Here is a 14,898-nt window from a genome sequence, read left to right as displayed (position 1 = left end):
CGCCACATTTTAGCTATTGTTATGTAAAGACGTTGTTGCATTTGGACTGTCATTGAAGAGACGAATATGTATGGAATAGAATTGCATGTCAGTGTCAGATGAAAACGTTCCTTACTTTCTGAACCCTAATTAATAATAACTGTACATAACCCTGCAAGTGCCCAATGGAAGGTAAATAGTATGCCTTTGGTTACAGTGCCGACAAGGGTTCCAATGACAAAACCATTCTGTGTCCTTACGATTTGACAGGGAGATGCCAAGATAAAGCTTGCAAGTATCAACATCTCCATTGACCCCTGTAAATATACTTTAGAGTTAAGACTTTTACAGTTATTTATTTTTCATTATTAACATCTAAAATCATATGATTTGTTATTGTAAACCATTATACTCTCCATTCTTTATATGTATAGTTTATATTGCAAGTAACGTCATGTTCAAGTTCCTTTGGTTTAGTTTGTTATTTGTTGAAATTAAGTTTGCATTTACCAAGTTGGTGGAAACTTGAGTTGATAATGTTAAGAATTAATTTGGTACCGGTAAGTAATTTGTTGGTTGCGGAGTGACACTAACGAAGTGCTTATCATGAATTGCATCAACTTGACCATTTGCTTGATGAGTTTGAAGCCTCTGTTTCAGAAGCAGTGGGCACGACTGCTGTGGTTCCGCATGAATAAGGTTGGTCAAAGGTCAGGTACTTAAATAATCCTTATTTATCCTTTAAAGATTTACTCATAGGATGTTTTACTTTTGTGTTTGGTGCCAGTTGTTACATGCTTAACCTAAGATGTCTAGATTGGCGTAATGTAATATTTTACTTTTATCTTTCCATTCATAACACTCTAAGTTATAAGAAGGTGTTTGTAATTTTTCTGTCTAAGTTTGTTAATACTTGGGAGAGCCAGAAACATGCTGCCATCCTGACAGGGCATCTAAGAAGCTAATACTTAGCACTTGTGACGTAATTTTCCTGGCGGACGACAAGTGGGAAATTACGCCACCGGTAATAAAACGAAGATCCCAGGATTTGCCCTAGTCTGGTCGCGGGGAGTTTCCCAGGAGTCGATAGTGATTCGGATAGCCTAAATTTGATAGCCCTGGTTGTCAGAGCTCGAGACGAACGTCACGGGTTACTAAACACCCAACTAGAAATCACCACTCTAGCCTAGGGCTTGTGGGGAAATTAATAATTTTGACTTGACTCTGTGGGCAAATACCTAAATGACACACTACTAGCTAACTTAACGAATCAACAAGTAAGCTAAGTAGTCACTCCGCTTACCTACGGAGTTAAGTTGTCAACCTGAAACAAACAAGGTTAGAACAAGAATAGGCCTAACCTAGTCTAACTCCCACAGAGTCCGAATTTACTAAATGATAAGAAAACAAGTTAGCCTAAGTGGTCCAGGTGAGGAACGAACAAAAAACCGAAACTAAAAAGGTGAAACTGCTCCTTGAGCCAAAAAAACGAAAAACTAGAACTTTAACTTCCTCACCTGTTCAACTTAGACCAACTTCGACAGGACTTGTCCAGCAGAAACCTGTCTGCTGGAACAGACTTTGGTACGTTTGGGGAACTTTAAAAAAAGGGTTTTAAGAATTAAAAAAGAAAGTCCCAAGACGGATTATGAAACGTAATTGAAAATATATTTCACCAACTGCAGTACTTTACTCAAATTGTTGGTTAAGGCGTATGACTAGGTCTGCGAATCAGGCCTAGCCTTCAAGTTCAACCAAGTTTCGTACACGAAAACTGGTCAAGTAATATACAATAATCTGTAAGTTAGTTACAAAACTTACCCGATGACGAAATTATCTCAAAATATTCACTACGAAACAATACATACGAACTTAAGCTTTCAGAGCTTGCGATACGAACTTCAACTTGCACGAATTTTCGAGAACGAACCAAAAGCGAAACAAACTTACGAAAAGCCGGGATTACGAATGACCAAAACTTCACAAAACTTCTTCTTACTTCACCTTCGTCTCAGAATCGAGACGAAAGTTAAAACGATTCCTGATTGGTCAACGAGTTACCGAAACAAAAAAAAAACTGGCAGCGAAGGCAGGCGCATGGCAGCTTTAACAGGCTTACAGCCGCGTACCGCTCAAAGGTGACCTCGCTGCTCATCTTCTCTCCCGTAGCCCGGCCTCAGATGCAGTCGAACAGCCAAACAACCAAACTGACACCAACGTCGTCTGCGGTCTTGGAATTGGAGGTTAGGTGCGATGTCAGTTTAGCGTCGCGACTAGGCTTACTCAACAGCTTATGTTTAGCTGTTTAAAGTTCGTGGTTTAGCCGTTATTTTACCCCCTACACATTTGACCCGTTACACCCCCTCCACACTTCGGAACGAAAAAAAAGAAAAACGAGAAAAAGAAAAAAAGCTGTTGAACTTTCCTGCAGATGACACATCAGTAGGATCGTGGGCAGGAAAAGTTGACAGAAGCCGATGCCGGACCCCGGTGGTCCGGCTGCTCCAGGGTGTTGACGACGAAAAGTGGGCGAAATTAGGAATGATGTAGACTGTCTGAGGCCGAGTTGCCTCAGAGGTCTGGACGAAAACGATTCGGGGCGAAGAGTAGGCGTGGGGTTTACAAAGGTAGGGTAGTACGGCAGGCTCGGAGTCTTGGAAGCGGGGCGAAGAGCTACTCACGAGGATACGTCACCCCCAGACGAGGGTTAGCTATGGCTGCTTGTCGGCAGCTTGACGTGGCCGAAAGGACTGACGAACAACGGATCACCAGACGTCGCTGCGGTTGCGGGATCCTTGCAGACTAGTCACGTGCACAGAAAGGTTTCAAGTCTTTCACGTGAACGACGTGCACTGCAGCAGTATCCTCATCACGTACCTCGTAGAGATTAGTACCTCGACGACCGACCACAATGCAGGGGCCATGATATTTTGGTGCTAATTTCCCTACGATGGCGTCAGCAGCAGAAGACAGGACGTGGAGTCTTCTCATCACCTGCGCGCCGACTTCGTGCGTCACCTCCCTGCGACGGAGGTTATAATATGTTGATTGCCTTTCGTAGGCGGCCTTGAGGTTATTGCGTGTCTGCGCGATCAGACGCTGAAAGTCCTCCAGTCGTTTGCGATGGGTCTCACTTAACGAGGGACCTTGGGGAGTTTCGGACACCTCAAACGAAAGGCCACGGACGGCACAGGGAGGCTTCAGTTCGCGTCCAAAACACAGCATCGCAGGAGTGAATCCAGTAGAGTCGTGGACAGCTGTGTTGAGGGCGTACTGAAACTCCACCAGGTGGTTGTCCCAAGACCTATGGTTGCCTTTCACGAACTGCGCAATCATAGTCTTCACCACCCGGTTCTGCCTCTCGACTGGGTTCGACTGCGGGCTGTAGGGGGCCGTTGTCTGTAGCGTGATGCCCCAATCAGCAGCCAACTCTCGAACCAGTTTACCGACGAACTGCGTGCCATTGTCCGTAATCAACACATCCGGAGCTCCATGTCGAAGTAGGACAGCCTTCAGCTTCGTCACCACATTCTTTGCGGTTGCAGACGCAATGGAGGCGAGTTCCGTCCATTTGCTGAAGGTATCCTGCACCACGAGCAGAAATCGCTGACCTCGCTGTGATCTAGGCAATGGGCCTACTAGGTCAGCAGACACTGCGTACCACGGTCCTTGGGGTTGTCGGAAGTACATTTTCCCAGCTGGTTTTGTTTGGGGTACTTTATAGGCCTGGCATTGGGCGCAAGACCGTACATAGGCCTTCACCTTACGACGCCAGTTAGGCCAGTAGTACTCCCCACCAACTTGGGCTAACGTCTTCTTCACCCCAAGATGTCCTGCCGTAGCCGTGTCGTGGTTTTCGTGCAGCACCACGGATACTTGGTCGCTTGGCACACACACCCTCCATGTCGTAGGTCGATCCTTCCTCGAGACAGCACGGTACAGCTTACCGTCGCGAAGCTGGTATCTCGAGTATCGCCCAGGGTGTTTGCTGACCAGATTGCGAAGGCGGTCATACCAAGCATCGTGGCTGCCCGGCGGGTTACCATCGTTGTCCACGTCGGATGATGGGTCGTCAGTCTCCGGCTGCGTCGGACCAGGAGCTTCGTCGTCGATAACGTCACCCGCCGGATCATCACCGAGTGAAGGTTCGTCACCTTCAGCATCGGTTAGGCGTCGTAACCGCAACTGTTCCCTAGCACCGCGTCTGGTTAAAACGCCGACCTCAAACGTAGGTTGATCGGGTTCACCAGACGAGCTGGGCACTTCAGGGACCGGCTGACGAGACAGGGCATCTGCCACTCTGTTCGCCGTCCCCTTGCGGTACCTTATCTCGAAGTCGAATTGCTGCAACTCCATAACCCACCGAGCCAGGCGCCCACTAGGCTCACTGAGCTTAAGCAGCCATTTTAGGGCGACATGGTCGGTTATCGCAATGAAGTGGTAGCCTTCGAGATAAGCCTTGAATTTCCGAACAGCCCACACGAGAGCTAGACACTCCTTCTCGGTAGTTGTGTAGTTCTGTTCGGCCTCAGAGAGTAGCCTACTGGCATACGCAACGACAACTTCTCGGTCGTTTACACTCTGAGTTAGCGCTGCTCCCAGGCCATAATTCGAGGCGTCGACCTGGAGCACGAAGGGTTGGCTGAAGTCGGGACAGGCGAGAATCGGGGCCGTCACCAAGGCGTGCTTCAGAGCTTCGAATGCCTTAGTTTGTTCGGGTCCCCAGAGCCACTTGGCGTTCTTCTTCAGCAAACCTCGAAGCGGAATGGTTACTGAAGCGAACTTCTCGACGAATCGCCGATACCACGACGCAAGGCCTAGGAAACTGCGAAGTCCCTTGACGTTCGTGGGTGCGGGGAAATCCTGAATGGCGCGGACCTTCTCAGGATCCGTGGCAATTCCATCTTGGCTCACGATGTGTCCCAAATACTTCAGCTCCCTACGGGCGAAGTGACACTTCTCGGGGTTTAAACGAAGGCCCGCCTCGCGTAGGCGGCGAAAAACAACCCCTAGAAGTTCTAGATGCTCCTCGAAAGACGTTGACACTACCACAAGGTCATCAAGGTAAGCGAAGACCTTTGGCTCCAGCTCAGGCCCGATGACTCTATCCAGAAGGCGCTGGAAGGTGGCACCGGCAGAGTGTAGGCCGAACGGCATGACCTTGAACTGAAAAAGGCCTAGGCCTGGCACAGTGAAGGCGGTCACGGGGCGACTGTCGACGGCCAATGGCACTTGCCAGTAGCCTTGCTTCAGGTCCAAGGTACTGATAAACTTGGCCTGCCTGAGCTTCTCAAGGATGGCGTTAATCCTAGGCAGAGGATAGGCGTCCTTGATCGAGGAGTCGTTCACCCTGCGCATGTCGATGCAAAAGCGGTATTTCCCAGTCGACTTCCGGATCAACACGATCGGAGAGCTCCATGGACTCTCGGATGGTTCGATTACGTCATCCTTCAACATGGCAGCTACTTCATCGTTGATGACCGCTTGCATTGCAGGGTTACGAGGGTAGTGGCGCTGTTTGATCGGGACTGCGTTTGGTTTGAGCCGAATGACATGCTCAGTCAACGCCGTAGGTCCCACAACAGCATCGAAGAGAGGAAGTTCTTTCTCGAGAAAATTCTTGAGATGTTGTTCTTCCTTAGACGTCAGCGGTTCCAGTGTGCCCGTCGCACAAGGAAGTGTCGTGGTCGAGTCGAACGTGCCATCGTTGTTGACGTCAATTCGTATGAGGTTAAGGTCTCGAATACACCTCATACCTAATACGACGTCCGTGGTGAGCCCAGGCACGAAATAGGCTCCGAGTATGAGGTTTTCACCTAAGATCTGGGCCGGGATGTGGTACTTCGTCTCAATCCGGCAACGTGTACCATCAGCCATCCTCAGGTCCGCCGAAGATCTCTCAGGTTTTACCCCACACTCATCGAAGTGACGTACAACCTCATCCCCGGCGAGGTTTACAACTGCTCCGGTATCCAACAGAGCGTGAAATCCCTTTCCAAGGAGCGTGACGTCGACAAAAGGTCGGATGTCTGTCGGCTCAGACGATTTTCCAGCCGACACGTACGAGGTGCTCACGTAATTGAGCTCGGTAGAGGTCGTAGGCGGCTGCGCTGCGGGCTCACGTGACCTCACTATGCCCGAACCCGATTCAGTGAAGGCCGTTATGTACTGGAGCCATGAGCTCCATTCTTCGGAGGTAGTGCAGCCCTCGGGACGTGGGCTCAGGCGACCTCCGGCGGCCTGAGTCCGTCTGGCGTTTCCCGCGCGACAACCGCAGCTTGTAGTGGCCACTCCGACTTGCTTGCAGTAGTAGCACCGCAACACCTTCGGCTGGGTGCAATCTCGGAAGACATGTCCGCGTGCATCACAGTTCCAGCAGACTGGAGGGTTGCGGTTACTCGATGATCGTGGTGGGCTCGTAGACGGTAGGCTCCGGCGCATATTGTTAGGGACGGGGGGCGTCATATGCCTTGCCTGGTTACCCCCACTCCTTGCAGGGTAATCACCAGTGCGGCCAGTCTTTGGCGAGGAAGGTTGCGGTTTACGATCAGGCTCCGAATATTCCATCACCGCAACATCGACGAACCGGTCCATTCGACGCCTGGGCGTGTAGGCAGTCTCAGGTACCAACGCTTGAGCAACTGGAGGGGGAGGGCGGAACAGCCTGCGCTCCCGTAGCAGCTCCTCGTATTCGTCGGCTCGCTCGATGAGGTCGGGTAGCGTGACAAAGTCATGACGTCGTATCATGAACTTGTACTCCGGCCTCATGTTCAAGTACACCAGGTCGATGGTTTCCTGGTTAGAGAACGTGCCGCTCCGTCGGATCAGGGTTGTCAGAGCAATCACAAAATCTTTAAATGCCTCTGTTTCACCCTGAGTGCGCTTCCGTATCTCGTCATCCAAGTGGCGATGATAGCCAGCCGGGAAGAACTGGACCTCGAATGCCTGCCTAAAGTCATGGAAGGAACGCCACATCATTTTGTTGTTCCTGTACCAGAGGAGAGCTTGGCCATGTAGAAGTGAAGGCAAAGCCTTCAAAACGTCCTCTGGTGATAGAGAGTAGGCCTCGCGCAGCTCCTCTAGACGCTCCAGGAACGAAACCGCATCTCGTCTGCCGTCGAAGCGCAAGTTCCACTTCCGGACCTTGTCACAGAGGGCGGACGACGTTTTAGCAACGTCATCAGGTCGGTCATCACTCCGCAGGACGTGAGAAGACCGGACACCTCCATACGCATCGTTTGTCCAAGACGGGACGGCGTACCGAGAGGTTAGCTGGTCGACCTTGTTAGCTGGCGGGTCGGCGTAGTCACCCTCATCTGTTTGTGGGCCCCGTCGTTCGAGGTTCAACACCTCGGCTAACGTGCGCTCCATGCGGTGCAGGTCGGCATCGGGCGATAGGCCTAGCATTTGGCGTATGCGGTCCAAACTTTGATGTATTGGGTCCTCGAAAGGGTATTCCCGAGGCAGAGACCCTTGAGCCGAGTCGAAGGTATGCTGGGCATCAGTAACGTCCTCTTGTCCGGCGAAGGACAGTTCGTGCGGTGCCGAGGTGACCGCAGCAGGTGGGCTCTGACGCTGGAACGTAGCCCTGGGTAGGCCTACGAGTCCATAGGTACCGGGTGGCCTCCACGCAGTAGGATGATGAATGGACCCCGTTCGGTAGTCGAAAGGCGATGGGCGTGGAGTAGTATCATGCATCGAAGTCCGGGCCTGGTTATCTAACACCTGGCCAGTCGTAAGCATCTCCTCCTGGGAGGTTGGAGAAGACGATGTGCCAGCGTTGCTCCGCCAGTATGTGCAGAGACGTTTCCGCAGTTCCGCCAGTGTACCGTGTGATGGCAATTGGTGTCGCGCCATCTCCACCATCAACTGTTGCTTTGACAGCTCATGTATCCAGCCGACACGTGGATCATCCGTTGGGTAGAGCGGAGCGGTATAGCCGGTCGAGGTCACCGGTCGTGTGTACACCGTTGACGTAGTAGTAACTGTTGATGCACACGAGCAGGTAGGGATAACCGATGACGTAGTCACCACGGCCCCAGCCATGGTTAGAACTCCTGGCGTCGTTGTCAAAATTTCAGGGAGCGAGTTGGGCATAGCTGCAAAGTATTAGTGCACAACAAGACTTAAACAAATTGCAACAATAGTTTAAGAGGCTGAAATTGATTAACAATTATGAAAATCCACAATAGGCCTATTTAAATTCAGGCCTAACGTTAAACAGCACTAAGTAAGTCCAAACAAGACAACTTAAAAAAAAAAATATTGTTTTTTTTTTTTTTTTTTTTTTTTTTTTACCAGCCTAAGTCCCAACTAGGTACTCAAAACCCAGAAAATTTGTTAAAATAGGACCAAGTCCAAACTGCTCCAAAATCCAATAATAAAAGGCTAAAATGCAATAGGCTACTATAAAGTAAGAGTTTTACCTAAAATAAATAGGCTATCACACAAATAGGCTAAAATATTTAACGCTAAACACCAATAGGCTTAGGCTAGCAATAGGCTACAACGACGAAACTAGAAAATATGTAGGCCTAAGCTACCTAATAAACTAGAAATGCTAGGCTAGAACGTTAACGTAGAATAAAAAATAACAGTAGGCCTAGGCGAATACTTGATAGGCTAGAGCGGTTAACGTAGGCTAAGTAAAATCTCGCAACTCTCCGTCAGCTGCTACAGCGATCTTAGCTTGAGCTCACCAAGTACTATCAGACTATCCAATCACTGGTCCAACTGTTTCGGGCGCCATTTATGTGACGTAATTTTCCTGGCGGACGACAAGTGGGAAATTACGCCACCGGTAATAAAACGAAGATCCCAGGATTTGCCCTAGTCTGGTCGCGGGGAGTTTCCCAGGAGTCGATAGTGATTCGGATAGCCTAAATTTGATAGCCCTGGTTGTCAGAGCTCGAGACGAACGTCACGGGTTACTAAACACCCAACTAGAAATCACCACTCTAGCCTAGGGCTTGTGGGGAAATTAATAATTTTGACTTGACTCTGTGGGCAAATACCTAAATGACACACTACTAGCTAACTTAACGAATCAACAAGTAAGCTAAGTAGTCACTCCGCTTACCTACGGAGTTAAGTTGTCAACCTGAAACAAACAAGGTTAGAACAAGAATAGGCCTAACCTAGTCTAACTCCCACAGAGTCCGAATTTACTAAATGATAAGAAAACAAGTTAGCCTAAGTGGTCCAGGTGAGGAACGAACAAAAAACCGAAACTAAAAAGGTGAAACTGCTCCTTGAGCCAAAAAAACGAAAAACTAGAACTTTAACTTCCTCACCTGTTCAACTTAGACCAACTTCGACAGGACTTGTCCAGCAGAAACCTGTCTGCTGGAACAGACTTTGGTACGTTTGGGGAACTTTAAAAAAAGGGTTTTAAGAATTAAAAAAGAAAGTCCCAAGACGGATTATGAAACGTAATTGAAAATATATTTCACCAACTGCAGTACTTTACTCAAATTGTTGGTTAAGGCGTATGACTAGGTCTGCGAATCAGGCCTAGCCTTCAAGTTCAACCAAGTTTCGTACACGAAAACTGGTCAAGTAATATACAATAATCTGTAAGTTAGTTACAAAACTTACCCGATGACGAAATTATCTCAAAATATTCACTACGAAACAATACATACGAACTTAAGCTTTCAGAGCTTGCGATACGAACTTCAACTTGCACGAATTTTCGAGAACGAACCAAAAGCGAAACAAACTTACGAAAAGCCGGGATTACGAATGACCAAAACTTCACAAAACTTCTTCTTACTTCACCTTCGTCTCAGAATCGAGACGAAAGTTAAAACGATTCCTGATTGGTCAACGAGTTACCGAAACAAAAAAAAAACTGGCAGCGAAGGCCGGCGCATGGCAGCTTTAACAGGCTTACAGCCGCGTACCGCTCAAAGGTGACCTCGCTGCTCATCTTCTCTCCCGTAGCCCGGCCTCAGATGCAGTCGAACAGCCAAACAACCAAACTGACACCAACGTCGTCTGCGGTCTTAGAATTGGAGGTTAGGTGCGATGTCAGTTTAGCGTCGCGACTAGGCTTACTCAACAGCTTATGTTTAGCTGTTTAAAGTTCGTGGTTTAGCCGTTATTTTACCCCCTACACATTTGACCCGTTACACACTCTCAGTGCGGTCAACATTTATTTCAATGTTGTTCAATGTTCATTAGTACTCGACGTGTTAGGCTGTTGATTACAATAACTTTTATAAAACGGCACATTTTCAGTTATTTCTTGTTACATTTATTTCGTGGCCCATTCTACACGAGTATGAATCCCGCAACAGGAGCTTCGCATGGCCTTGCCAATATAGACTGTGTATGTAGACTGTAGACTGTGTAGACTGTGTATGTAATGTAAACTGTGTGAAACCCATGTGAGGCCATTCTAGACGAGGTGGCTCAGATCCAGTGGAGATAAGTTGAATAGCTTGGGTTGTCTAACTCCAACTATTTCAACTGCTGAGGAAGAAACGTAAGAAGAGCCGATGGTGGACACATCAAACATTATCAAACAGATGCGCCAGAGGGACATTCCATGTCATGTTTAATGACCATCGGAGGTACCCGTAATAGTGTTTCCAGTTTTACAGAAGGTCTGTTGAGACATTCGATGAACTATTAGGCGGGTTACACACCGGTATCGCCGACATAATGTCGCAGATATTTCTGATGTCGCGGGCATGTTGTCGGCGACATACAATAAAATACAAACCATGGAAGAGGCACGTGCTGGCGACATGAAAGTGAAGGAATCACAAAATTCATCAGTTTAAATAATGTCATCGTCAGAAGAAGATGATGTGTTGTTGCTGTTGTTCTTTCTACAAAAACATTAAAGATAATTTCATGGTAATTTTTCCAAAATACATTGTAATTAATTGTATTACAGTACTTACGTAATTTCCTTGTGGTGTCAATTGGAGTATTATAATATCACAATACTACAGTTCACACCATAAGGCAATTAAGTAAGTAAAAAAGCGCCAAAACTACTAGAAACGTGTTCTGCGCATGCGCGGGCCCAAGAGACATGTCTGTCCAAACACCGACCGGTTGGTTCACTCGAGACACGCGCCTGCGACAAGCTCCATAAATTAACATAGGTTGGTTTTCGAGAGGCATGTCGCAGGCACAAAAAATATCTGCGACATCATGTCGGAGATACCAGTGTGTAACCCGCCTTACTATTGCTGTGTCACATTGAGAAGAGAGATGCTGCCATGATTTTTGTTTTGGATTGCTCTGGTGACTCCCATTCTTGGTATAGTACATAACTTTGTCAATTTAATTCAAATTTTTGGCCTTTATCTCACGATTAGAAAAATCCTTGGTACAACATACTGTTCAGACCGAACCTCACAAAGAAAGTACTCTGGGTCATACCACAATGTGTTAACCCAATTAATGCGGTAGATGTGAAGTGAGGGTGATAACGCTACGTGTAGAATAGCACACGCCAATTTAAAGCAATGGTTCGGAAATCCCGTGGCAGGTTTCACACTCACGCAGAATGGGCCTTGGTTTTCCGGTAAATAAAAAAATTAGAAAAACGACTAATAATCGTAATATAATAAGAAAATATTAAATATAAATTGCCATAATAGTTTTTGTAGAATAATTCTGTAAACAATCAAGGAAAATTAGTTTCTGAGCTTTTATTCTACTGAATTATTACAAATTATCAAAGTATTATAAACATTTAAAATGAACTTTGAATCAAGTAATTATGTCGTAAACTAGCTAGCTTTAAAGTTTGCCTCGTGAAGTTATTATTTAGTTGCATTACAATTTACCTTCTATTTCTAACTTCAACGTCTCTTTTCCCCAATGGGAAAAAAACTATTTTTCCTACAGTCACCCGACAAAGTTGGCTTCCTTGTACTGTTTATAGCACAGAAAGCTGCTAATTGCTGCATATTTATACTTTGCTGTATGGTTTATACTTAATCGTACGGTTTATACTTTGCCGCACATCAGGATTCCAACAAAACAACTCAAAACAGCGTGGTTCTATTATGCACGTAATCCGTGTACGCTTGGAAATAGGTTGGCAACACTTAAAGATAATAATACTATGAGCAGCTGATTGACTATTATAACTACGATTTAACCTGTCATTTCGTGTTTATAGTTTCGGTATTTCTGAACTTGGACTTTTCTTTTAAACGTTTTTAAAACATTCCTACGATCTTAATAAACAAGAAAATACCTTTAAAGCATTTTTTGTAGGCGCGGAAACCACTTCAAATTACAAAAACATACGGAACTATATTCTCAAAACGCGGAGCACATTTCATGCCGAGGAAAAATAGCGGAGTGATACGGACCGGGTACTACTTTCTCTAGGACACCTATTTGTGCTGCCAGCTGAACCTAAAAACGTGTTGTATAGTGTTTGAAAGACTAATTATTTATATGCTTTATAGTGACTGTAGGAAACATATAATGTGTAACACGAGTGCAAAAGGCCTTTGCTGCACTCGAGATCATACCATTGCTCTCTTGTGACCTACCTACAATTTTATTTGTTGCATTAGATATGCATATATTTGTTAGTTAGTTCTTGGTTTGGCATTTAATTTCTTAACCAACTAATAAGCTGATGAGAGTTTATACAGTATTATATACATTCATTGCTTAACATTTGTTTCAGCTCGGTAGATTATTCCAAAGCATGGACTTTAGTATCACATGGTAAGTTGGCTCTACACAGTATCCAATTGTCTTGTCACTGTTCATTTTTGTTACACGTAACACAATGGTTTTTATTCCACCCTAAGACATCATACATTGCCACTACTTGCACACACTTGTGTTTCATACACAATACTTGTATCTTATATTTCTGGCATGTCTATTTTGTTCTCAGCATAATGAAGTTTCTTAAAAAATATATAAATATGATTCAATTTTTGCTTATTGGATTCAATTTTGCAAATCTTTAACAAATCATTGGGAAAAAATTAATGTGTAAGTTATCTTATACTTTTATCTTACAATTAGAACTAAGCTAGCTTGGTCTTGAGTTTTGATTGTACATCCTGTTGGTGGAGTGCTACCTTTAGATCTGTTGAATATTTGTTTAATTGCTTATACTTATCTGCTTGGTTTATGGCGCCCTACATTTTCTCTTTGGTGGTTGAATTTATTTAATTTCTACCATTGAAAGTTCTTACTTGGCTCTTTGGTTTTTATAGTATGAAACATAGGACTAATAAATGAAACTGATTCATTAGCTTTTTAAATATTTTAATTATTACACTGAAAGAGTGAAAGGTAAATTTGTACTGTTTTGGAGGTCTCTTTGCTTATAACTTTTTCAATCCAATAATAAAGCGTTAATGTAAATTTAACCATTCACAGTTCTAGAGTTGTAGATATGGTGGTGGGGATGTAAAAAGTGTAAAGAGTAATATTTTCTTAAAACTAGGACGGATATAATTTTTTTTTCTTTATCTTATACAGTGCCAAGGTTAAGGAGGAGATGCATTATTTATGATCAAATGTAGGCAGAATACAAAATATGCAATACTAATACTAATAGAATACTAATAGGCTATGTCACCCCAGCCAACTCAAAAAGCAATGTCTGTTGCAAGTTGTTTTTATTTCCTAGAGATATATAATAACTATGATTACACGCTCCAACTCAAGATAGTTACATAAATCGTTCTAATTTTAAAATTGGTCCTGTTGTGTTTTTATTTTGTAATCATACGAGTCAAGTACAAAACGATTTAACGATTCTTTTGTTTTAGGTAATACCAACCCGTATTTCATTGTTATCTTCCTTTTGTTAAGTAAATTTCCTAAACTGTTAAAACATATATTTTTAAGTATATTTATACCTGTCCTTTATTAAAAGGTAAACAAGGCCTAACTAATATGAGTTAAAAAATAATCATTGTAAATTTATTAATCTCAACTTCAGGTTGCAAGGAGTGTTTTTAATGGTTTCCTTGTTCTTTTGTTGTCGGAAGTTTTGCAAGGTTGATGTCCATTATTAAATGTGATCAGTCTAGTCTAGTTTGGACGTAATAATAATAACATTAGGATCCAATTTTCAGGGTGGCAGGATTTTGGCAGAACAGTTTAGCTACAACACTTTCCACCCTAATAGTTTGAAAATTGGGGTTGGTCTGGGGTCTGGGTCAGTAGATAGTTTCTAGTACAGTTTGGGCTGTAAATTATAACGTTATCAATACTCCTGATTTAATAAGTATTTGAGGTTAATAGTGGCGCCCAGTGATGTTTAACTCCTCTGCTCAAAGAATACAACACCCTGCCTCCCTGAAACTTGCATTTCACTAGGAAAAGGTGAGTTCAGTTGCATGCCAAACCCAAGACCAAGCTAGTTTAGTCATCATGCCAATCCTTATCCCACAAACATGTTTATTTCACATTCAGCCATAGCAAGAAAGTTCGGAAGAAGAAAATGTTTGGTGTTCTTTGCAATTAGACGGAAGAATGACTTTAGACTAAAAAAGATATTAGTCGGTGCTCACTCCAACTCTAGTGTTCAAGATTGTCGGTCCAAGTTTGCTATTCAAGAAGTGAAGAACAATTGTGCAAGATGTCGGCTTGAACAAGAAATTTTCTGTGTGAATTAAAAGTGAGAATCAAGTGTGGAACTCATATAATTTTGTTACCTTGTACTCATAAAAGTACATTAAATATTTAAGTGAACTGCCTAAATACTTCAGGCTATATATGTAATAAAAAGCTGTCTAATTTTATACCAATAAAATTATTTGTTTTGTATTCTTTGTCTTGGCATTCATAGTTCCTTGATATGTTTAGTGGATCTAGTAGAATCTTTTGGAAAAATACTTGGGTGAAAGAAGTAGTAAATCTCATGATTGGTCTAACTACCTACTCAAATATTATGTCAGTGTAAAATAA

The 14,898-nt window shown here is 44.4% G+C and overlaps 1 protein-coding gene across 4 annotated transcripts in view; it reads left to right on the top strand.

The window, feature by feature from the left end:
* LOC128988355 (uncharacterized) overlaps nucleotides 1-14,695 on the top strand; it is a 45,471-nt gene extending 30,776 nt beyond the window's left edge. The window contains exons 6-9 of one of the 4 annotated variants that reach the window (XR_008490366.1): nucleotides 197-298; nucleotides 640-678; nucleotides 12,650-12,690; nucleotides 14,404-14,695. Coding sequence is in view for 1 of the 4 variants with exons in the window: in XM_054409579.1 (XP_054265554.1) it covers nucleotides 197-293 (97 nt within the window). In the remaining 3 variants the exon portion in view is untranslated. Of the gene's footprint in view, nucleotides 1-196; nucleotides 679-12,649; nucleotides 12,691-14,403 lie in introns of all 4 variants that reach the window. The other 3 variants (XR_008490365.1, XR_008490364.1, XM_054409579.1) reach the window with 3 other exon arrangements.
* Nucleotides 14,696-14,898: the final 203 nt, after the last annotated feature.

The sequence above is a fragment of the Macrosteles quadrilineatus genome, unplaced genomic scaffold, assembly GCF_028750875.1.
Source record: "Macrosteles quadrilineatus isolate MER2022 unplaced genomic scaffold, UCM_ALF_1.0 Scaffold_3__2_contigs__length_128488019, whole genome shotgun sequence".
Taxonomy (NCBI): domain Eukaryota; kingdom Metazoa; phylum Arthropoda; class Insecta; order Hemiptera; family Cicadellidae; genus Macrosteles; species Macrosteles quadrilineatus.
This window is presented reverse-complemented; position numbering and strand designations above follow the sequence as displayed.